Below are 25,444 nucleotides of genomic sequence, written 5' to 3' on the forward strand. Positions count from 1 at the left end.
TCTGTCACTGAGAGGGATCTTCTCTGTGAAGGATGCACAAACTCTGTTCTTTATCATTTCCTTTTTCATTTCCCTGAGGAATTCCTCACCTCTCATATCATCAAAGACAACCAGACCTATCCAGTTCCATTCAAAATATACCAATAAGCGGACAATACCTCGGGGAAGAGAAGATTCTTTGTGGCCCATCTGATAGAATGAACGAAACTGTACTTTGTCAGTAAGAGCAGGATCAAATGGACCATAGCTTATCTGGATAGGAAAAAAACATGGATATGTTACAAATGCATGATAATGCTTAGAGTACCCTCTACACCAGTTCTCTTGGCTTTCTTTGAGTTCTCAATAAATTCGAGAATCACATTAAAGGACTAAATGGTGATGAAAGAGGAAAGACATAATATGAGACATAATAGACTCAATGATTTTTCAATTTCAAGTCTAGAACTGGAAGATCTAATTGCTTATCTTCCACCAGTGAATTTTTTAATATCAAATACACATTTGTGTATCTGTGAACTTATCTGTATAATGGGCCAGTATGGCCAGTTTCCCTCTCAGATCTTTTAATGAGTTGAAAGATAAATGACTTCAATTCCTTTCTCGGTTTACAATCTGGTTGATGTTTTGGGAACTGTTCACTTTGCCTGATGATTGAGGCAACTGCATGTTTCAGCTGCTAGAGGTTAAATTGGCATCAAGAAGACTTGAGATGAATTTTTTTCAGTTAGTTATTAGCTGCATGATAGCAACTTAATTTTTCTCACTCTCAGTAGCTTCCTTTTGAAACGGGAACAATGAAAGAACCTACCTAATGGGTTTTGAAGTGAAAACCAAAAAATACATATATAAGGCATTTTTAAAATTTTAATTGTTTCCATAAATTTAGTTGTTGCTGATGTTGTTACTATGACTATAACTACTACTACTGCTGCTGCTGCTGCTGTTCCTCCTTCTCCTCCTCCTCTTCCTCTTCCTCTTCTTCCTAATCCTCCTCCTCTTCCTCTTTCTCCTCCTCCTAATATTTTGTAGCTAGAGGCACAAAACCTATTAGCTTTAATATCATTCACCTGTGGAAAGTGGTAGAGCGCAAGTAGGGTCCCCATCTGCACAGAGAGAGCTGATGTGGCTCCTCCAATGACAGCCAAATTCTTGTCCTGCCCTCTGCAGTTGTAATTAGGGATGAGCTGGTCCACCCCAGACAGCCACCGCAGGGAGCTCTCCAAGGTCCTTTCATCACTGGAATAGGAGTTGTAGATTTGTAATCCCAGGGAAATGTTGGGCAACAGATGGGGATTCCTGATAATCTCTTTTAAAGTAAAAGCTATTACCACGAGTTGCTGGTAATTTTTGTTCAGGTACCTAGGGTAAGGCAGAATGGCATAGAACATTAATAAAACCTTAAAATAAAATATTTTTCAGAAGGATGACTTTCCCCAGCCACGGGAGTCCCAAATAAGACTTAAACTATTCAGGTTATTCCATTTATATTTTAAAAAACAGCCTCCATCCAGGTGCATTGTTCCTATATTCTTCCCTTCTTGTGATTCCTTAGATGTGGGGAATTATTGACTTTAATGTCCTCATGTAATTCTGGATGGTTGAGTTACTCACTAGTTGCACAAGAACACCTGGATGGCTTAGATGTAGTAGGAGCAAGAATAGGCTTAAAAGGAAGCAGGATATAAGGTGGCAGCAGATATATTGAAAATGAATATAACTAAGATCTATGGAAACAGCAGAGTAACGACCCATCGCCTAGAAGAAAAAAATGAAGGCTTCACAGAATGCATCATGACCCATGAAAACATAGGATGATTCTGATACATGGGTATTGGGTAAAGAGATCATTCCAAGAGGAGGAAATTGTGCAAATAAATTCACATAGGTTTGGGAATAGGAGGTACCGCGTATTTTATGGCCACCACTATTTTATTCAGATCCTATCTAATATCTCCAATGAGATGTGATAGTCATGAGAATAAGGTCCACAAGAGAGTTTCTCTCACCATCTCCTTTTCTTATAAAGAATGAGAAGAGTAGAAAAACCAAAATAATTTCAAAGATTGTGATTTAGTACAAGATCTTTAACCAGGAACCCATTTGCAAGGAACAAGTACTTACATTATTCTAGGTAATGTTTTAAGATTTAACTAACTTAATGTGTTTTCCCTAGTGATTACCTCTTATCAGACAATCTGAACCTGTTTTAAGGGAAGCACAAGGTGAGCATGACATAAACATTATTTTGACTACCTCACTTACATTCAGTTTCCATTAAATTATCACCAGTATGGAAAATAGTAGAGTTCTTGCCTTCACCATGGAGTGCAATTCTCAAGCTAAAATTCATATACTGCATAGACCTCCAAAAAACATATTATTTTATAACAGGATTTTTATTTGTTTCATCTATAGATAGTAGGAACTTCTTTTCCTTCCACACCAAACTTCCAATTCTGCCTAGTTGATGATTAAGAAATCGGAAAATAAGAAGTATATTAAAGCACTAAAAAATAACCAATGATTAAAATGATTTAATGGTTTTGTCTTTTACACAAAAACATAGACCTTTTATAATATAAAAATCTATAATTTTTGAATATTAATTCATAAAGAATTTTCATTTATAAGTAGAATGAAAAGTATAAATGAAACAAAAGAGTCCAGAGGGATGAAATGACCAGAGGGTAAAAAATGACATTAGGTAAAAAAATGACATTAGGCAGGAACACAGAAAATATTTGGCTACAACAAGATACAGGAAAGATGACATTTCTTATATGCCAAATAATCATTCAATAAATCTCTTTGTCTTAAAAAAACAGAAGACAGAACAAATAGCCAACTTTCTTCTACTCAGATATGAAAAGGGGAAATGATCCAGGAATTGATACAGTAGACTAAATCCTGTTTCTACAATGCAGATCTACAAAGGCTTATATGGCAGTGTTGTAGTGCTATGACCACAATTCCTGATATATAAACAAGGGTTTCTGAAAAGGGCATTGACAGTGAAAATGCACAAAATTAAGACCTAGCTATCAGCAGAAATGTCAGTATGCCTTGTAAAAGTCCCAGAAAGGAAATCTACCCATGTCTTCTGGATTCTCCCAATTCAAGAAAGGTTACCTAGAGCAATTAAAACATGATCCTCTCATATCACCTAGAGATAACAGCAGTAGCAGGCTTCCATAAAGACATTTGCAAATCTCACTACATGCTACAGCTTCATCTTGGGTATACCTCTCTCCTCCAAATAAACTCAAAGTTCCTGTTCCCTCAGTTTCAGGCTCCATCAGGACTAGTCTATTCACCACTGTTGAGGTTCCCTAGCTTAGAATACTCTGAGTTTCATGAAAATGTAACTTCTGTCAGGGAGAATGAAAAAAAAAGATAAGTTCACCTGCCCACAACAGGAAAAAGACCCCAAATTATATTTTTCAGTGATAGCAGGAATAGAACATCTTGATTGAAAAGGGGGTCCCATCATTCCCTAAAAGGGTATACTCACTTGTTAGCAGACAGGAAAATGTAAAGAGGAAGTATAAGAGATTTCATTCCTGTGAAAGGACCAATTTCTCCTGACTCATTATTTACCTCTAGAGCAATAACTCTGACCAAGGATGGAAAGAGGCAGTGCCCTCAAGTAATTCTGCTGCTTCAGCCCCTTATCCTCATTGCAGCTGGCATACTCTATAAAGACTTTTACCACTTTCATTGCTTAAATATTAATATGATGTCAGGATGGCAGGGAAGGAAGGGAGATAAAAGATTGAGCCTAGTAGGGACTGAGAAACCTGGGTAGGGGCCATTTGAGGGGGAGTGGGAAGGAGAAAGGAGAGGAGGCAGGGTTTCTCTCTTCAACTTTGAAAGCCAATCAGACAAAGAGGAAACTGTCACATATATAAAAATATGAAGAGACAAGAGGAGTGGAGAGCACTATCACCTCATACTGCAATGGCCAGCCCTTTTAATGAACCAAGATTACTTCTCTTTAATCATCACAGTGAAAATGAGCTATTTACTGATAATTCCTACAATGCTTGTTAGGAGGACTTTGAAACAGTTCCGCTCCTGTCATCTTGTCATTTTCAATTGAGTAAATGGGCAAAAACACCCCAAACTCCAGGTCTCCTCTGATGGAAAAAAGAGAGTTACTTCCTTTGATGCAGTTTTGCCCAGAACCTGGAATTTGCAGCAGCAGAGATAAAATAAGGGAAGAAACGAGTTGAGAAATGATTTTCATAATATAGGACCACATCTCCCCGACAGTAACCAAAGTTTTAACTCTGAGGGAAACAACTGGCCGCTGATTCTATAGCAAAGTCAGCTGTTTGAGTCAGGGACTGATGAGGAAATTTCCAGCATCAGACATGACCTGTTCTCTGCAGATGTCCAGACTTTTGTCTACAAGGCACACCTGAGGAAACACAATGGGACATTCAGCAGGTCCATGTCTAAGACAAGGACAATGGTACGAGATGAGTGGGCGTTTAATACTTTCAACAAGTTTTAAACTAAACTCTGTCTCCAAGAGCATTTATTTTTAGATACTAATGGCAACTACTTCTCCTATTCCATAATTCCACAGAGAAGGCTCAGTCTTAGTAGAACTCTGGGGACCAGACTGCCTGGGGCATCTCCAGCTGAGTCCCTGCATCCAAGGGAAAAACTTAAGTGCAAAATTCTATTTTGACTTCTCTCTCCCTTGTTCCAAGTCAGGCTACAGTACAGAAGTGACTTTTTAGGAAATCAGTTTCTATGTCCTGGCTTCAATGAATGGCTTGTGATGACCAAACCTCATGAAAAATTTCTTTATAAAGCACCAAACTTAATTTAAAAAAACCTTCAGAGATGGCAATTTTTCTAAAAGCCAGCAAAATTTTGAGCTTTGATGTCCATCCACTTTCTCCCATCAGGGAACATGTAAGCCAGGTCTACTGCTCAAGGTTCAGTGTAATTTATTTTGAAGAACTATTACAGCATATGCAAAGCTCACAGATTTCTTCCCTTGTTTTGCCCTTATTGCTTACACACAGGATTATAATACCCAAATCTTAGAGATGAAATGAATCTCAGAGCTTGGTCTAACAGGTTTATTACAGATTTCTCTTCTCTTGTCACTAGACTAAAGATACATGCAGATTCATCTTCCCTATCTGAGAAAGTTAAAATGACAGGATTTGCAGATACATCTTTGCACTTTTGAAGATACAGTAAAGAATTCAGATCTCTTAGAGACTTTGGAGTTAAGTTGTTATTAAATCTTTACTTTGCAAATGAAGAAATGATGTCCAGGAAATTAGAATGACTTGCTTACAATTACACAATTTGGAGCAGATCATTCTGGGTTTTTAAATCCAAAGCCAATCCACTTCTTACTATCAATTACTCTCCCTTAGAAAAGTGCAGAAGCACAGTCCATATGCTCAGAAACCAACTGAAGCCACATCTGCCTTTGAAATATCATTACAAGTATTGTGCTGTGCTGACCGTGTTAGTTACCCTGGATGCTTTAGAATCAGCCGGAGTCAGGATAAGCAAAAGTCCTTGATCTTTATTCTTTGTTGAAGTCAGAGAAAAGGAATGGACACAGGAATCTCCTTTTTTTTTTTTCTACCACAGGAGTCACACTCGCTTGTCCTACTCTATCCTCTAATCCCTCCTCCAAATCTCTCCATATGCCAACAGATCGAGCCAGCACAGAGTAGTGGGCAGGGCCATTCTTTCTCTAAGCATATGCTAATGGAGTATTGTCCAAATGGTAATTAGCCTTAAGTGCTCAGACCTCAGTGCATCAACTCAGTTTCAGCCCATTACATTTTGCCATTAGGTAGATAAGGTACCCCCAAAATTATTAAGCAGAAGACCTTTGAGATATAACTGAGCATTCTGGGATATGGGTTCAATTCAGTAGAGGAGGAAAATGTATCCAAACTGTGAGACCAGCTGAAGTCACTAGTTGCGAGACTAGCCTATCTCAATCTAATCATGGATCATGGGCATCCCATGTGGCCTGAGGAAGCAAGGACAGGCATAGCATTATGAATGAACGATTGGCTAAAGGAATGAGTTATGTAAATGATTATTTTACTCACTGTGTTACATATTTATGATACGAATGCCCAAGAAATGACAGTCTATGCTTCTAAGAAGCTTATCTTCTATTAGGAGGAGTCAACATTTATAGGGTTGTAGTGGCTGGGAAAGTGAAATTTGGTATGAAATGTTAAAAGGTTGGTGAGTAGAGACACAGGCACCTAGACAGAGAATTCTGTCCAAAAGTAATATCAGAATTGACTTGATTATATTTTTAAGAACTGGAAAATAAGCCATGGCCATGGCCATGACTAGAAAGTCAAGTGAAAAAAGTGTGGAATACAAGGTTTTGCAAGGTTGAATGTTGAAAATTATCTATACATATATTGGAAAATAAAAAGTTTTAATAAAAAATTTTAAAAAAAGACTAAAGTGGCCATTCCCCCCAAAAAAGTAATGAGTCCAAACACAGTGGAAGTTTAATGTGTGAGTCCTCTGCCATTTGTATTCAGAGACACTAGTCAATGTAGAAGACAGTTTTTCCTGGTCAAGTACATTTTAGTCTGAGTAATAGAGAAGACCAAAACTCCACTTCACCATTTTCATGGAGCTCCACAATAACAGTATGATCATTACACATAAGAAACATGGTAGTGATCCTCCCACTTATGGACTCAAATGTACAAGTCCAGCCTGTGGACTTTCTACAAATAACTACATCTGTTGTGATTAGTAGGGATGGAAATCCTTTTCCTACCTAAAGAGAATGAGTGATCAGCATTGGTTATTTAGCTCAATAACTGTGGCCAGACAGTCCTAAAGATACACAGATACTTAGGTAGTTAGAACGTATATTAATTTGTCTTTATGTGCCAAGCTCTATGCTATGGCTGGGGTTATAAATAAAAATAAACAATTTTATTTTACATTCTAGCCTGCCCCTGCTCCAAAGAACTTCCATTCTAGAAGTGGGAGAAGGAAGCAGAGGAGGGCTAAGGGCAAAGGACAAAACATTCATTTCAGATCTCAGGCCACATTCCTGATTATAAAAGTCAGTCCCCACCCCTAAGAAGCTTACATCCTTTAGGGTAAGAGAGCCTCTGCCCTTGATTATTCCTTGATGTCCTTGTGGGTTTCAGTTTTCTGGGTCCAGGAGTAATGTTACAATCGTTGCTCTTTAGACTCAGAGAAGATTCAGTGATTCATGAGAAGCAGGTATACTCATAGATGACACACAACAGATATTTCCCAGGGAGCAAACTTTATACTGGTAGCTTGGTTCTTTCCTCCCTTCCTTTAAGGTTTACATTAATCAGAATTACAGTCAGGGTTAGTTACAATTGGTCGCATTTACGATCTGAAAAGTTATTAGGTTGGATACAACTGATCACATTTACTATCTGAATAGTTACTAGATTGGATAAGTTTAGGACAAAGACACCTCCCCAAATTGACGACTCAGGGATCACTCATAAAAAGCAGAATTATTTGTTAGAATCTCAAGAAGCGGCCCCCATCCCAGTCTGTGAGCTGCATTTCACAGCAGAAGAGAGCCGCTCCCTTGAGAATTCTCACCGTTTTTATACATTTCAGACAAAGAACCCCCCAGATCCCACCCTCGGTATGGTTTGATTGGTCACATAAGTCTCTGTTCCCCTATTTGGTCAGTGGAATGCAGAAACTTATGTTCCAGTGGAATCCTCCTTTGGGCAGTGGAATGCAGTCCAGTTCTTATCTAAAATCACATGCTTCCTAAACTGAGGCCTTTAAGGCTGTAGCTAACAGTCTCTGATCAATATATGCTTGATCTGTAACTTCTTCATCTTTTCCACACAGATACAATTGGTCAGATTTACTATCTGAATAGTTACTAGGTTTTATTGCAATCAAACTTACAATTGGTGGGATTCACCATCCAAAAAGCCATTAGGTTGGTTACAATTGGTCACATTTACTATCTGAATAGTTATTAGGTTAGATACAATGGGTCTTTATTATCTGAATACTTATTAGTTTGGTTACAATTTGTTATATTTACTATCGGAATAGTTATTAGGTTGCATTGCAATCAAAGTGATACCTGGTCAGATTTACCGTCCAAACAGTCATTAGCTTGGATTACAATCCCCTGAAAAAGCTTTTAGCCTTGTCACTGACTGGAGCTGATTTGGATCAGTTTATCCCTAAGTCCCCTTGGTTAGAAACTTAGTAGTATAAAAAGTTCCTCAACTCACAGGTGATGGGAGATGTGTGGGGCAAAGACCCCGGCTCCACTAAATCAAATAAATCAGGGAGATTTTTCAAGGTAAAAGCAGAAAGGAATTTTATTACAATCTCCCGAGAAAGGGCGTCTCCCTCCCAACAAGCAGTCAGACAAGAGACAAGGAAAGCTGGGCACAGTTAACAGACCAGGTTATTATAGAGCTCTGGGCCAACACTCGCCATAGGCTGAACCTTTGCCCTGATTAGTCAGGAGAAATGATGTCATCTTCTAAATCATAAATGAGGAAAAACTTCTCACCCAACCCCATCTTTAGGATTACTAAATTACCTTATGTGGGAGTATCAATGCCAAGGTGACCCCAATTTAGTCTCACAAAGAAAAGACCCATGTGATCCCATTCTTTGCAAATCACCTGATCTCTGGAGAAAGGGACTTGAATCTGGGGCACAGATGACCTTTGACCTTCCCTCAATTCTTAGAACACTGGCTTCATCTTGTGAGATAGTTTTCACAGTTCACTTCATTCAGAGGCATCCCCACAAGATATTTCACCTCTTCCTCCCCTTATCTTGCTCTAAAAATATCTGTGGAAATCTAACTTCTCCTACTTCTCACACTGTACTAGAGAAAAGAGAATTTCAAAGAGAATCAACAGATTGACACAACAGAAACAAAACATTTGCTAAGCAACAGTGAAAAAAGGAATGAACACAATAAAACCAATGAGACATTAAGCAACAGTGAAACATTAAAAGGATTGAAAAATTGATATTTATATCTCTTAATAAAAATAACTGATGAAGAAAATATTGAGGGGAAACTCAAACATTCTTGTGCTACCTGAAAACCGAGATTAAATCAGAGCTCAAATATTAAATATTATTAAACATTACAGATCAAGAATCTATCTGGATCTTGGAGAACAAGAGGGTATAGGGAAATTAGAAAGGACCTACCAGTTACTTTCTGAAAGAAACCCTCAAATGAAAACCCTCAGTAACATCTTAGTCAAAACCCAGAGATTCCAGATTCCAGAAAAAAATGTTTCTAGCAGCCAGCAGGAAAAAAATTTTAAAGCTTGGGATATCCAAGAAACAGCATCAGAAGAAAGGACAGAGGATGACTGCCCAGAAAAAGAATACACAAAAGCAGCTGTGAAATTTGGGTCTTCAAACTCAGCCCCTACCCCATAACCTTGACCCCTTCTCTGTCCCAGTGAAATACATTTCCTTCTAAAGGGAAATAGGAGACAAAGGAGAGAAGGGAGGATGAGGATAGATTAAGGGTGGCATGAGTCCTAACAAAAATAAAGTCTAAATAAGAATTTACAAAAAACATTTATAGCTGTTCTAGGGATGGTTAGGAGTCAGAGCCTGAGCGAGTTCCCATTGACTGGAGAAGGGATAAATAATTGATGAATATATAAATGTGATAGAATACAATTGTTCTGTAAGAATCAGGAAAGGGGCAAATTCAGAGAAACCTGGGAAGTGTGGGAGACACAAAAGACTCCTACCCCAAAATAACTACTCAGAGTTCACTCAAAGTACAAAAGCAGAAAAGTTTATTATAGCACTCATGAGTTGGAGCAGTCCTGCCTAGAGAACAAAATGTGGAAATTCTCACAGCGGGAGGCTAAAGAGGCAGTATAGACATACCATTTTGGAGGTTTGTCACCAGACATCGCACCATAAATTAGAAAGCAATGAGAAGCGTGTGGTCTCCTAATGGAATATTGCTGTCAAAAAAGTGGGAATGGAAGATTTCCGTTTCCCTGAAATTACCTGCCTTGTAGGAAACCTTAAATCAGCAGATAACTGAGCTGACAGTGTTTCGACTAATAGGTTAAACAATGTCAGACAGTGCTGAATGCCACTGATTTAGGTTAAGCGAATGTGTCTGCAACTGGCCCCAAATTTAAGTAAATCGAGGCTTACACATAGGTCATAAGGAGATACAGATATAATGAAAAGAAAATAAAGAAAAAGCATTCACACAGCCCTGGGAGTTCTTCTCTCATCTTTCCATTCCACAGAGTGGGAAAACTTGCGTGAATTGATGCAGAGTCACAGGACCAGAACCAGGAGAAGAATTTATGCTGTGATAAGATGGTAAAGCCAAACAATTTGGAGATGGAGAAATATCGGTCAGGGATGGTTTGTAGCTGACACTGGATGGATGGACCTGGGCTCGGATCAGCCGGCCGGCTGGGCTGATCTCGAGAACTGGGTCCAGAGGCTGGGATCCCGAGGCCAAGGAGAAGGAGCCATGAGACACTGGCCCATTCAGCTGGCTGATAGAGACTCCAGTCTTGGTATTTCTGAGTAATAAGAGATGGCTCGGTGGCTTGGCTCCGGCAGGGGTCGCTGTGGGACTACTGGGGCTACATTGTTGCAGGGCATGGTCACAGCAGAGAACCCACGGGCAGCCTGGGCTGTGGGGGCTCCGGAAGCTGGGGCCCTGCAGCTGGGTCCTGACTGGGCCAGGGGGGGAACCTCAGAGCCAGGGCTGTCCCATCCATCTCAGTATTAACTAGAGGCAGCAGGAGTCCCCACTCAGGGTTAGGGTTAGCACTTGTGACTTATTTGCATAAGGGAATGCTCCAGCCTCCCAGGAGGGGGGGGGGCTTGGGGGATAAGAGGGAGCCGGGCCCGAGCTCTGGGCCCCAGGAAGCAGAGCATCGTCACCATGGCCTTGATTCCTCTCTGCATCCTGCTCGCTCTCTGCACAGGTTGGGGAGAGACTCTGGGGGCTCTTGGGGGAGAAGGGATGAGCAGGGCCTGAAGCTGGGGGCCTGTTTCTGATGTTTGTGTCTGTGCTGTTGGTTTCAGGGAGCAGCGCCCAGGCTGTGGTGACTCAGGAGCCTTCTCTGACCGTGATCCCAGGAGGGACAGTCACCCTGACCTGCAGCTCCAGCACAGGGGCTGTCACCTGTGGCCACTATCCCCGCTGGATGCAGCAGAAATCTGGCCAGTCCCCCAGGGGGCTCATTTACAGAACCAACAGTCTTGTAGCAGGTGTCCCTGCTCGGTTCTCAGGGTCCCTCCTTGGGGACAAAGCTGCCCTCACCATCAAGGGGGCCCAGCCTGAGGATGAGGCTCACTATTACTGTAGCTTGCTTTACAATGGCCCTTGGTACAGTGAGAGACTCAGGTGAGGAACTGAGACAAGAACTCACTCCCAGCGAGCTTAGCTAAGCTGGAACCAAGAAGGTCCCCAGACTCCCCTTTCTGCCCGGTTTCCTTGTTCCCCTCATCTTTGCCAGGCCAGACTGAAAAGTGGGGCTTCCAGAGGAAGGTGCTGGGGCTGGGCTAGAGGCTGCTTACATTTAGCTTTGTGACCCCTTCCAGGCCCCCAAACTTTGGGGTCCTTCTGCCCATCCCAGGCTAAAATCATCGGGAAGCCTCCTTTCTGGTCCAGCTGAAAACACTAAGAAACAATTCTTTCTCCACTTTAAGACACTTTCCAGAATTTTCCCTCTAGCAAAGTGAGTGAAGGCCAAAGTAAGTTCTTTCTTTCTTTTTTTATTTAATAGCCTTTTATTTACAGGATATATGCATGGGTAACTTTACAGCATTAACAATTGCCAAACCTCTTGTTCCAATTTTTCACCTCTTACCCCCCCACCCCCTCCTCCAGATGGCAGGATGACCAATAGATGTTAAATATATTAAAATATAAATTAGATGCACAATAAGTCTACATGACCAAAACGTTATTTTGCTGTACAAAAAGAATCAGACTCTGAATTATTGTACAATTAGCTTGTGAAGGAAATCAAAAATGCAGGTGGGCAAAAATAGAGGGATTGGGAATTCAATGTAATGGTTTTTAGTCATCTCCCAGAGTTCTTTCTCTGGGCATAGTTGGTTCAGTTCATTACTGCTCCATTGGAAATGATTTGGTTGATCTCGTTGCTGAGGATGGCCAGGGCCATCAGAACTGGTCATCATATAGTATTGTTGTTGAAGTATATAATGATCTCCTGGTCCTGCTCATTTCACTCAGCATCAGTTCGTGTAAGTCTCTCCAGGCCTTTCTGAAATCATCCTGTTGGTCATTTCGGTAAGTTCTTTCTTAGGGAAATTGAATTAAAGCGGGGGGGGGCAGTCTGAGGGGATGGGCAGCCAATAAAACTTGGAACAGTAACAACAATAGCTAGAATATACACAGCACTTTAAGGTTTGCACAGCTTTTAGCAATGTCATCTCGTTTTATCCTTCCAACCACCAAAAAAGATAGGAGCTAATGTTACCCCATGAGGAACTGAGGCAAGTAGAAATCAAATGACTTGCCCAGGGTCATACAGCTAGTATGTGTTCCAAGCTAGTTTTGAATTAAGGTCTCCCTGATTCCAGGCCAAGTTCTCTGGCCAGCTTTTTCTACTCTCATTCGGATTCTTGGCTTCTAAATGACAAAGTTGAGCAATGGGTAAAGTGAGTCGGGAGGACCTGAGTTCAAATCTGGTCTCAGATTCTTACTAGTTATGTAAAGCTCCACAAGTCATTTTGCCTCTGCCTGCCTCCGTTTCCTCATCTATGAAAAAGGGGAGACAATAACAGCCCACACCCCCAGAGTTGTTGTGTGGATTAAAATAAGCTCATCTTTAAAGCATCTTGTGCTATGTGAAGGCTAACCATTATTGCCATTAGCTAAGGCAACATCTTATTGGCTTACAAAGCATTGTGGTCATGGGGAGATCCATGAGGGGGGATCCGGAGAGCATTCCAGAAAACAACTGAGCCGTTTGGTATGGCCCAGTGCTCCTTTGGTTGAAATGGTAGATAAAGTCCATATTCTTTTACAATATTCCACCGCGTCCTTTCAACAGCATCGTAGCATCACAGAGAGAGGCACCTGACCTATGGGACACCCTCGGCCAGTCTGGCCATTTCTCTCTGTGTGCTACAAGTACTTGGATTCGATCCTTTTAGTCACGCCCAACCCTTCACGACTCCACTTGGAGTTTTCCTGGGAGAGACAATGGAGGAGTTAGTCATTTTCTTCTCTAGCTCATTTTACAGGTGAGGGACCGAGGGCAAACAAAGCTAAGTGACTTGCCCAGGGTCACACAGCCAGAAAGGGCTCAAATTACTATCTATTCTGTTGGAAACAGAAACCTGGCCAAGTTCCCAATCGGTTCATTCAGTACACTAATAACCTCATATCGGGCATACATGCCAGTGGTTCACGGTCCCTCCTTAGGGATAAAGTTGCCCTTAGCATCATTTAAGCCAAGTGGCAGCTTAAATTGCAATGACTCTCTTAACATCTGGGAAAAGAAAGAGCTAAGATCGAGAGAGACAAAAGGACAGACAGAGGCAGAGAGAGACAGAGACAGAGACATTGACATGAGACAAAGAAGCAATAACAAACAGAATCCCTTTTTTCTTAGTCACCAAGAATGGGACAGTTTTCTGATCTCCAAGTGCTGAGATTTCAGTACTGAGTCACAGGTCATTGGTGGCCACTGGGGCTCTGGAACCTGCCCTGTAGGATAGGCCTCGAGATCTAATTGCATGAACACATCCATAAAGCATTGTTGAGCACTTGCTGTGTGCTAATTGAGGTCTGATTTGAACTCAGATCTTTTTGACTCTTTTTGACTTTTGTGCTCTATCCAGAAGTACATCACTGTTTAAGCGGCTAGCTAAGGGGAAAGAATTGGGGAACCTGTCAACTTTAGTTTTAATGCTGCACTACAGAAAAGAGAATTTGAAAGACGTTTCCCAAGCAATAAACTCATTGAAAATTTAAATGGACACAACAAAACCAATGACATTGTGAAATATTTAAATAATTCTGAAATAACGTCAAAGGACTGAAAAATTGAAAAACTGAAAATTAAGAATCCCTCTGCTACCTGAAAGTCAAATATTTCAGATCAAGAATCTGTCTGGATCTTTGAGAACAAGAAGATATGGGGAAAATAGAAAGGATCCACCAGTGACTTCCTGAAACCCCAAAATGAAACCCCTAAGTAACATCTTAGCCAAAATCCAGAGATTCCAGATTATTGAGAGAAAGGAGGTTTATGTGCTGAAAGATAATTAAAAAGGACAAATTACACCAGAGCTGGTTCCAGATTTTTCAATATGTACTGAAAATTGAATCATCTCAGATTTACTACTATCAGGTCAGCATCGTTGCTTCTTTTAACCCTTCCTGGTTTCTTGCCGTGGCTCAGGAATAATTGGGAGTCTCAATGGATTTAGCCCAAAATAGGGGAAATCAAAGTTTGCTACATGTCTTTCTTTCTGTCATTGGTGAAATCTGAAATAATACAGGCTTGAGCTACTGAAAATATTGCTTAATTGAGAAATGCACATCGATTGCAAACCAATCAGGACGAAGCTCTTCAGCTTGACACTAAACATCAAGTGCAGAAGGACACAGATTTTTATGAGTTTAAAGAAAACCATTAACAGGATGTAAACCAGAATATATGATTAGGTATCCTGATTTCTGATTGGCATAAAAGTTAGGGGCTAATAGAATCTGTAATGGGCTGAGGCTTGAATTGATGCACTGAGGTCCCAAGGACATGAGGCTAAATAGTAATTGGGCTATACTCTATTAATATACATGATTGGATAAAGAATGGTCCCTGCCCACTCTCCCAGTCCTGATGTGTTATATAGGAAATGATGATTTTGGTGGGTGGAGGCAGAGGGAGACAGGAAGAGCGGCTGGAAGAGAATGGGCAATAGCAATGTGTGCAGCTGAGTCAAGAAGCTAGCTAGAGCAGCAGCCACATGACCAGCAGCCAGGAGTATCGAACCCAGGCCCAATCTCTCCCACCTTCTCTTCCTGTCTTTCTCTGCCTCCACCCACCCAAATCGTCATTTCCTATATAACACATCAAGACTGGGAGAGTGGGCAGGGACCATTCTTTATCCAATCATGTATATTAATAGAATTTAGTCCAATTACTATTTAGCCTCATGTACGTGGGACCTCAGTGCATCAACTCAAACCTTAGCCCATTACAAGAATCAATTCCCTGAAATCAGAAAAAGAGGTGTCCCACTCCCCCCCAAGTATCTGTAATTCAATCAAAGGAACATGGAAACAGTAACTGAACGAGCAATGTGGGGCCATTTTTAGTTAAGCCACATGAGTTCTTAAGATGCACAATTATGAAAAAATTCCTTGCATCGGTCTTTAGATCTTTCTGGTCAGTATAACCCATGTCCTTGATGAGGTCTGTGGGGTACCTAAATGAAATTAGGGTTAATTGAGGTCTAGTGGCAGGTTTGTCAGGTACAGGGAGTCAAATAGAGCTCCCCTGTAACCCCTTTGGATTCGGTGCAAGGATACGGAATTAAATGAGGTCTAGTAGTGGCATGAGAGTCCCCTGTAAAAAATTTTACAGGCCCGAAAACCTAGATTGATAAAAGAGGTTTATTATGGGGTTTGAAAGTAAGACTAAAGTATAGTGAAGGAAATAGGTGAGGATTAAAGAGAGGAGGGCACCGGAAATAGGGTTCCAGTGGACACAGGCTCCTGGCATGTCAGGCGTAAGGCTGGCATGTTTGGAACCCTCTGCAAAGAGAAGGCTCCAGCTTGACTCTTTTATAATGAGAGATTTAGCTAAAGGGGGCTGTGGGTAGAGTCCCAAGTTGGCTCCTGGCTGGGTTTCAGTGGGGGCTAGAGTTTGCTTGGTGGGGGTTGGGAAACCTGAGCAGATCATTAGAATGGGGGCTGAAAGAACCCAAGTTGGGTCAGATCCAGGTGGGAGCTGGGGCAGATCTGGATCTTCTATTGGAATCCAAAGGGACGCTTTTGATCGGGATTTGTGAATCAAAGGTCCTAGCTTCCTAAATTGATATTATGGGGTTGGGAATCAGAAAGGAATAAATCAATTCTTAAAGGGACCACAACCCACATAATCCTGATTTAAAGATCTCTAAGGAATAGGTAGAAGTAGTCCAGATTCCCGGCCTGAAGGGACAGTTTCTTTTCTTTTCTTTTCTTTTCTTTTCTTTTCTTTTCTTTTCTTTTCTTTTCTTTTCTTTTCTTTTCTTTTCTTTTCTTTTCTTTCTTTCTTTCTTTCTTTCTTTCTTTCTTTCTTTCTTTCTTTTTAATAGCCTTTTATTTACAGATTATATGTATGGGTAACTTTACAACATTGACAATTGCCAAACCTTTTGTTCCAATTTTTTCCCTCCTTTCCCCCATCCCCTCCCCTAGATGGCAGGATGACCAGTAGATGTTAAATATATTAAAATATAAATTAGATACACAATAAGTATACATGATCAAACCGTTACTTTGCTGTACAAAAAGAATCAGACTCTGACATATTGTACAATTAGCCTGTGAAGGAAATCAAAAATGCAGGCGGGCAAAAATAGAGGGATTGGGAATTCAATGTAATGGTTTTTAGTCATCTCCCAGAGTTCTTTTGTTGGGTGTAGTTGGTTCAGTTCATTATCGTGAAGGGACAGTTTCAAACAAAGCAATATCGTTTTCTCACAATTCCCACATTTAACTAAAGCTTTCTCACAAGACAGAAACTGGCTTAGATTCAGAACTGAGTCACAAGGTGGGGTACTGTGGGTCATTCAAATTCCACAGTTCTTTCACTCCCAATTAAAGGTGGGCTGTACTGAACCTAAACAATGGAGAAGAGCAATCAGAAGGTCGCAAAAGAAGAATGGTTGTGATTCTTTGTCTTGAAAGATAGCTGGCCTTGCTGGAGATAATTCTGAGCACTGAAATGTGACCATTTACACTAACTCTCCTTCGCCATTGCGGGAGAAGCAAAGGGTGTTATACCTGTAGTTATGTATCCTTGGTGTTTTGTTGCTGGATGTTTTTTTTTTGGACAAGAGATGTCTTGAGGGCTTGTATCCAGCAGGGGTCGCTGTGGGACTACTGTGGCTACAATGTTGCAGGGCTTGATCCCAGCAGGAAATGAGAAACCACAGGCAGGGGGGGCTTTGGGGGCTCCTGAGCTCGCTGCCCTGCAGCTGGGTCCTGGCTGGGCCCGGGGGCAACCCCAGGGCCAGACCACAGGGGGGATAAGAGGGAGCCGGGCCCGAGCTCTGGGCCCCAGGAAGCAGAGCATGGACACCATGGCCTTGATTCCTCTCTGCATCCTGCTCGCTCTCTGCACAGGTTGGGGAGAGACTCTGGGGGCTCTTGGGGGAGAAGGGATGAGCAGGGCCTGAAGCTGGGGGCCTGTTTCTGATACATGTGTCTGTGCTGTTGGTTTCAGGGAGCAGCGCCCAGGCTGTGGTGACTCAGGAGCCTTCTCTGACCGTGATCCCAGGAGGGACAGTCACCCTGACCTGCAGCTCCAGCACCGGGGCTGTCACCTCTGGCCACTATCCTGCATGGATCCAGCAGAAATCTGGCCAGTCCCCGAGGGGGCTCATTTACAACACCAACAGTCTTGTAGCAGGTGTCCCTGCTCGGTTCTCAGGGTCCCTCCTTGGGGACAAAGCTGCCCTCACCATCAAGGGGGCCCAGCCTGAGGATGAGGCTCACTATTACTGTGTGCTGTGGTACAGCAGTGCTACCCATCCTCACAGTGATAAGCTCAGATGAGGAACTGGGACAAAAACTTTCTCTGGCTCACACAAATGCCACATGTAGAGATTCCCCCGATCTCTGAGATACCCAGTTTCTTGCCTGGTTGGCTAAGGCTGGCTCTCCATTCAGTTCCATGTCCTTTGACCTGACCTGTTATATATTTCTCAGATTAGTCTTGAGAATGAGGTCTCCAGAGATTGGCCCTACGATGGTGGGATCAGTACCTGTTACATTTACAATTTCTGAAACCTTCCAGCTACAATTTGAGGTTTCCATTCCCATATCATCCTCATCAATAGAGTTCTTTCCAGTGACGATTTTGAGAGCTTGACAACAATGCACTAGCAGTTAAAGCAGGATGAGCCTTCAAGCCTGGCCTCATTCCCAGAGAAGGGCGTTCCTTCAAATGAGAATAATGGCATCATAAAAGTAGAGTCTAGTCAGCATGATTTTCAGGAAAACTCTAGAATGGATTTGAAGATGTAGTTAAGGAGGACCAATTGTGCAGCTTTATTCTCCAAGGCCACCATCCCACTAGTGACTACCCTCTCCTTTCCCAGTCTCAACTTCTTTGTGAACCAATTCAACTCTATGCTATCTGTGATCCTTGTGGAACCTGATCCTTTATCCCATTTGTATAAACAATTTGCCAATCCCCAGTCTGGGATTATTCTTCCCATTCATTCTAGAAACAGGCTATTGATTGGAGTTGGATAAAATCATGGAACTGCCGACCGGATCTATTATAAAATGGTGTCCTCCCTCTGATCTGAAGTGGACCTTCAGTGCAACCAACCAATTACCCTTCTCTTCCCTACAAGATTCCAAATCTCACACTGTACCTGAGCTAGTCCAAATCTTCTTTTTCCTCAGGCTTCTCATGGTTTCTCATGCCTGCACCTGCACCCTCTCAGCTAGCATTTGACTCAAAGTTTCTTGAAAAATTGATTTGTTGGAAGTTTATTCTGATTCTCACATATTCAACTTCTCTCTCCCGATGCATTTTTCTTATTACCTCCACCTTCAGCCCTGTGTCCCATGAGAATCTTCTCCTTGTCAAGGCCAAGTTCTCTCAAAGCAAATGGGATCCCATTCCAAGTTCTCCAGCAGGTGGTGCCCCTAGTATCCCCACTCTCCCTTGTTCTCAGTCTCTCCCCATTTGCTACCTGCTTCCTGATGTCCATAAATATAACCATGTCTCCTCATCTTCAGAAATCTGTCACTTGATGTGTCCACATTCAATTGCCATCTTTCTATAATATCACTTCTAGAGTTTTCTTGAAAGGGTCTTGTGGAAGTGATCCCAGTTTCTGCTTCGGACCCATTGCCAATGACTTCTGCAGGTGACTTTGTCCAATTTCCCAGGGTGCAGCAGCACTGAGCCTCTTTTCACTTGTAAGACCTGAAGTCCTGTGGAATGGATCCTGCAGGGTCAACTTTATTTATGATCCATTGGGGGCAACTTGGCTATACTGTTCATTAAGGTGAACCAGCCCCTCTTCTCCAGGCTTCCACCTTAGACTTGGAAGGCTTTTTCCAATGATCCTTGGCAACCCGACCCTGGGAGAGATATAAACAGTTGTGAGAATCTGAGAGAAAAGAACCTCTTACATGAAAACCTTGAAGGTACCAGAGTAAAAGGCACTCTGAAACAAACGCACTGGATGTCGTTCAAAATAGCTGCTCTGCCTGGATTCTCAGAAGCTAGTTTGAGGATCACTGTTTTCATGGCTTCATAATGAAGCCGGTCGTGGTCCCTTTAAGAAACTGTATTTCCTATTGATCCGTGATTCCCTTCAGATTCCCAGCCCCTCCTGGCTGAGGCATATCCTCCCCAGTCCAGGAAGCCAGAGCCTTTGATTCAGGAATCCTGGTCAAAAAGCAGCCCTTTGAATTCCCATAGGAGATCCAGGCTTGTCCCAGCCCCCACTGGGTCTAAGCCAACTTAGGCTCTCCCAGCTCCCACTGGTTCTGATCTGGCCCAGTTTTCCCAGCCCCCATTCTAACTTGCTTGGGCTTCCCAACCCCCACTAAGATAGCCCATATAATAAGCTTCCATCAACTAAAGTCTTTGCAGATGGACCTCGGTGGCTCACTCAGCTGCCAGGGCTTTCTGTCCCCTGAGAACTGCATTCTCAGTGCAAAACTCCATTTCCCCTAGATCTGCCTCCATAGAAGTCAGTCTCTGGCCAAACTGATTCCTATCCAACAATGAACTTTCATCTTGCAACTAATATTCGGGACTGAGTGAATTCTTTCATTCCCAGAACCTGAGGCCGTTTTAATGGGGATTCTTAATAACTCTCTTCTAGCCGCTAACCTCGAGACCACCAGGAATCCAGACCACTCTACACCTCATCAATAACATCAGTGGGAAACTGGAACGAGTGGGGAAATAGAACGGAAGAAGTGTTTGGTGGTTGTGGGAAGGTCGCACAGTCACTGACAGAAATAAGGATTGGGGGCTTCTCAGTCCGAGCTATATGTGGGGCACTAGACAGAGGAGACTAATTTCAGTCAGAAGTCATTGAAAAGTCCAAGTTGGAGAAGCACTATGAGAAACCTGATAAACAGACAAGCAAAACCTCAGGCTAGAAGCTGATGGGAGAAGGCTGGTTTCAGAGGCTGTTGCTGAGAAGCTGAATGAAAGTGCCAACATTTCCTACACCAGAGAAGCAGCCTGTGCTTAGCCCAGACCATAACAGGCTGAGGAGAGGAAAACTTTTTTTTTTCTTTTTCTTTTTTTTACTGATCTGAGTGGAGGAAAACTTTAATGCTGGAAGCTCATTGAGGGAAAAAAACACATCCTGTATGAAGAGCTTGCTGGCAAAAGACTTTTCTTCTATAATTTCGCTTACAGATTGAGATAGAAGATTTAAGAAACAAAATATCTTAGCAAGACCTGCACTGAGTCACTGGTGAATGCAGGCCAGATTCAGTTTACATTCTTGCAAGAACAGGTGCCTAGGTGATGCCCCCTTTCAAACTCCAAGGGCGGCATTTTATTTCCTATCCTGAAGCCCGAGTCCCTCTCCTGATTCCCCATTCATTGGCTCTTACATGGCCTGAATCTCCAATCCTCATTACATAGCCTGCCCCTGCTCCAAAGGAGCTTCCATTCTAGAAGTAGGAGAAGGAAACCAAGGAGGGCTAAGGGCAAAGAACAAAAGATTATTTTCAGATCTCAGGCCACACTCTTGATTATAAAAGTCAGTCCCCGCCCCCAAGAAGCTTACATCCTTTGGGGTAAGAGAGCCTCTGTCCTTGATTATTCCTTGATGTCCTTGTGGGTTTCAGTTTTCTGGGTCCAGGAGTAATGTTACAATCGGTGCTCTTTAGAGTCAAGAGAAGATTCAGTGATTCATGAGAAGCAGGGACACTCACAAATAAGACACACCAACTATTTCCCAGGGAGCAAACGTTCTACTGGTAGCTTGGTTCTTTCCTCCCTTCCTTTGGTCAGAATTGTGGTCAGAGTTGGTTACAAATGGTCCCATTTACTATCCGAATGTTATTAGATTGGTTACAATTTGTTACATTTATTATCTGAATAGTTATTAGGTTGGTTACCATAGAAGCTTACTTGGAGAATAAGGAGGATTCCGGGCATCTTGGTGTGTAAATGTGAACTCTTGACAAGAGGGAAGTTTGTAGCTCAAAGAGGAGCTAGGGATTCTGGTCAGCTGACTAGGTGGTCTGTTCTTGAGGAGTCTCTCCAGAGGAGGGAACTGAGATTCCACAAGGCCACACAGCCAACGAGGTGGTACATGTCCCCATGAACACTGGGAATCTGCCCCTGGGCAGTGGCAACAGGGGCTTTGGGAACGGACTCCTGCTGGGGTGCTGTGGGACTGCCAAGGCTGCAGGGAAACCAGGAAAGCCCAGCCACAGATGCTGCCCCTGCAGGTGTTTCCTGGCTGGCTCCACCGACCTGAATATTAACTCCCTCTAGAAAGACCCCCACCTCAGGGTCCCAATAAGAATAACTTGGAAAGTGATTTGCATGAAACAGCCTCCAGGCTCCCAGGAGAGAGGGGGCTGGCAGAATAAGAAGGACTGATGGGAGCCCAGCCCTAGCCCTGGGACCTCAGGAAGCTGAGCATCTACACCATGGCCTGGACTCCTCTCCTTCTCATCCTCCTCCCTCTCTGCAAAGGTTGGGGAAGAGGCTTCCCTGGGATCTGTGGGGAAGATGAAGGGAGAGCTGGACATGAGGCAAAGGCTCTATCCCTGATATGTCTGTCTGTCTTATTGGTTTCAGGGGTCAGTTCTCAAGCTGTGGTGACACAGGAGCCAACTCTGACCGTGATCCCAGGAGGCAGTCACCCTGACCTGCAGCTCCAGCACCGGGGCCGTCACCTCTAGGCACTATCCCTACTGGTTCCAGCAGAAATCTGGACAAGCCCCCAAGGGTCTCATTTACAACACCAATAATCTTGTATCAGGTGTCCCTGCTCGCTTCTCAGGGTCCCTCCTTGGGGACAAAGCTGCCCTCACCATCAAGGGGGCCCAGCCTGAGGATGAGGCTCACTACTACTGTAACTTGTGGTACAACGGTGGAACTCAGGGTCACAGTGATATACTCAGATGGGGAACTGAGACAAAAAGCTTCAGAAGCCTGGTCCCAGACAGGCAGGCTACTCAGAGGTCTCTTGGAAGCCCAGGTCATTTCAAGGTGTGTGTGTGTGTGTGTGGTGGGGGGCTGTTCTATATTCACTTGTTCTTTTGGCTGACCCAGCCCCGGCCTCAGAGTGGGCCCTGGAAGGATGTGAACTGGTGGTGAGAGGGCAGATCTTCTCACACTATGGAGCATTTCTGAAACTATCCAGTCCGACACATTGCAGGGACTCCCGCTTAATCCATCCAGAGCAATGCTTCTCTTTCAAGTGTGATTACCAGGATCTTAAGGACTAGAAAACCAGTGGATGAGTGATCCAGAACCGGATGAGAATTTGAGCACATCTTCCTTGTCAGGAAAGGGTGGCTGGCCTACAGATTTTAAAAAGTATTTAATTTTTCCCAAAATTCATGTAAAACAATTTTAACATTCTTTAAAAAAAAAAAAAGAAAAACTCAGGAGTCCCAAATTTTCTCCCTCCTTTCTCCCTTTCCCCTTCCCTGAGGCAGGAAGCAATTTGACAGAGGTCACACATGTATAATCTTGCAACACTGATTCTGGGGAAAACTCTAGAATGGATCATTGAAGAAATAATGACTTCCAAATCTGCCGCTGTATTCTTTCTAAGGTCATTGTCCTTGTCACAGCTGCTCCTGCCTTGCCCATATGTATGTGTATATGTGTGTGTATATGTATATATATAGAGAGAGATATGTGTGATGTGAGTGTGGATATGTGCAGATACATACATATGTATGTATGTATATGTATATAGAAATACATCCTTGCTTAACTGTAGCCTGCTTAGGGGAAGTAGAGGGGAGAAAAGGGGAGAAAAGAATAAAGTAAAAAGTGCACAGCAGAAAAAAAAAGAATAATCTACAAGGAAGCAAAGAAAAGATGCACAGTCATGAATATATAATTTCTTCTGTTATTATATATGCTTTCTTGACCTGGAAGTTTACTGTTAGATATTTTGAATCCTCCTTGATATTCTGCAGGAACATAACAATGTTTTGTCTTGTTTTTCCTTATTCTATCTTCCTCTCTTTTTTATTTGCTTTTTTCTTATTTTGTATTTAGTTTTAAATAATTTTTTTAAAAAAAGGGGAAAAATCTACTTCAACAAAAGAGAGAAAATGAGACCTCTCCTACTCTAGCTACCATTTGGAGACGGTCAGCTCAGGACAACAACACACATCTCTTGAAATAATATCTTTCCCATCATGGATATTCTGCCTAACTCATTCCTTGCTGGCCAATATACTTCTATTTGGGCTTCCCCACTCATGAAACTTTATCATCCAGACCTTGTGAGATTCTCAAGGTCATACCTATAATGCTCTTTCACTTAAAAAGAGGAAAAATGCAGATGCAAGGAACAGAGGCCAGGAGGCTTGGTCTGGTTGATTAGGGTCCTTCAAATATACCCTCATTACTGTTCAGCCATCAATTAAGATTCCACCTCTTCCTGAGCTGATTTGTGGATTGTGACCAGTGTAGAATGTCTACACATGCTCCAAAGTCCACATGAAGATTATATCAGGCACGTACCTGCACGTGGTCATGGGGACTGGATTCATTTGTGAGGTCTCTATTACACTAGTATGAGAGATAAGGGATAAATTTATGGTGGGGAAGAGGTTTTGGCTGAATAACTAACCTTAGTGTTTCCTCATTGACTTTAGTTTGCTTTGGGGCTAACTCTTACTCCAGGACTGCTGAGGGACTAGTATGGTTGATTCATGGTAGGGCTTGATGTCAGCTGAGAAATCACACAGTCTTATCCAAAGGGAAGAAGAAATTATGGACTCATGGATGTTGTGAACCTCTCCTTCTCATGAATGTCACTCTGCCAAGTTATTGGGGGAAGATTCCCTGGGCTCTTGAGATACTTTATGGGGAGGGATTTAGACAGGAAGTAAGTGAGCCTGCAAGAAAGATCCTGTATAGAATCAGCAGCCCTTTCTCAGGCTGTGTTGACTTATTCCTTATTCTATCTTTTTCTTATTCTTTTATTCTATTATTTCCTTATTCTATCTCTCTTTTTTATTTGCTTTTTTCTTATTTTGTATTTAGTTTTAAATAACTTTTTTTTTAAAAAGTGAAAAAATCTACTTCAACATAGTGTTTACTCAGGAGGACCTCTGACTGTGATCCCAGGAGAAATAGTCATCCCAACATGTAGCTCCAGGATGGGAGTAATCATCTTTTGTCAGTAGCCCTATGGTATTGGTAGCTATCTGATCAAGTTCCCAGAGAACTTATCCATGCTATGAGACATCCCTTCCCATTTCTCAGGGTCTCTCCTTGGCAGAAAAGTGGCCATCACTATTAACAGACTCTCAGACTGAAAATGGGGCCAACTATTTTTGGACCTTGCATTAGTTGCACAATAAGAGACTCAGACGGGTAAATGAGACAAAAATTTATGGGCCAGATCATATCCCACTGCAAAAATTACTCAAGATCCATGGGATTCTCAAATCAAATAAAAGACATGGCATGTTTGCCTGTCCACCCTTGTTTCTGAAGCTGCAGAATTCACTAGGTCAGTACTAGGAGGTATGGCTCCTAGGGTGCACAAAGCGTTCCACCTGCAGAAGGTTTCTACGACTTTGCAATCCTGACACCTTTTAGGATCTTCCTGAGTTGCTCAGGGAGTTAAGTATTCCCAAAATATGATCGCCGCAACCTCTCCCTCAATATCTGGTTAAGGGTTGTTCTCTCCATTTTCATCAGGTACATAAGAATGAGATTAGAAGAGAGAAAGAAGGGAAGTGAAAAAGGTCAAGACACCTGGGAGGCTGGAGCTTAGCACAGATGATGGGAGGACTCGTTAGTTGCTGAGTGGAGCTGATCTGGTTGGGGAAAGCTTTGATGCTGGGAACTGATTGGAAAAAAAGTATCTTAGGCTGGGTGAAAAGCTGGGGAAGGCTTCTTTGCTGTACAGTGCCATCTACAGGTTGAAATAGGACATGTCCTTTAGAGGCTTGAGTCCTTCACTTCCATCTAGAAGT

The 25,444-nt window shown here is 42.5% G+C and overlaps 1 protein-coding gene across 1 annotated transcript in view; it reads right to left on the reverse strand.

The window, feature by feature from the left end:
• The window catches only part of LOC100928103 (vomeronasal type-2 receptor 26-like), a 441,302-nt gene that overhangs the window by 24,734 nt on the left and 391,124 nt on the right, over nucleotides 1–25,444 (reverse strand). The window contains 2 exon segments of the mRNA XM_031949196.1: nucleotides 1–252; nucleotides 1,071–1,362. Coding sequence (XP_031805056.1) covers nucleotides 1–252; nucleotides 1,071–1,362 — 544 coding nt within the window.

Source organism: Sarcophilus harrisii, chromosome 1 (assembly GCF_902635505.1).
Source record: "Sarcophilus harrisii chromosome 1, mSarHar1.11, whole genome shotgun sequence".
In the NCBI taxonomy this organism is placed as follows: Eukaryota; Metazoa; Chordata; class Mammalia; order Dasyuromorphia; family Dasyuridae; genus Sarcophilus; species Sarcophilus harrisii.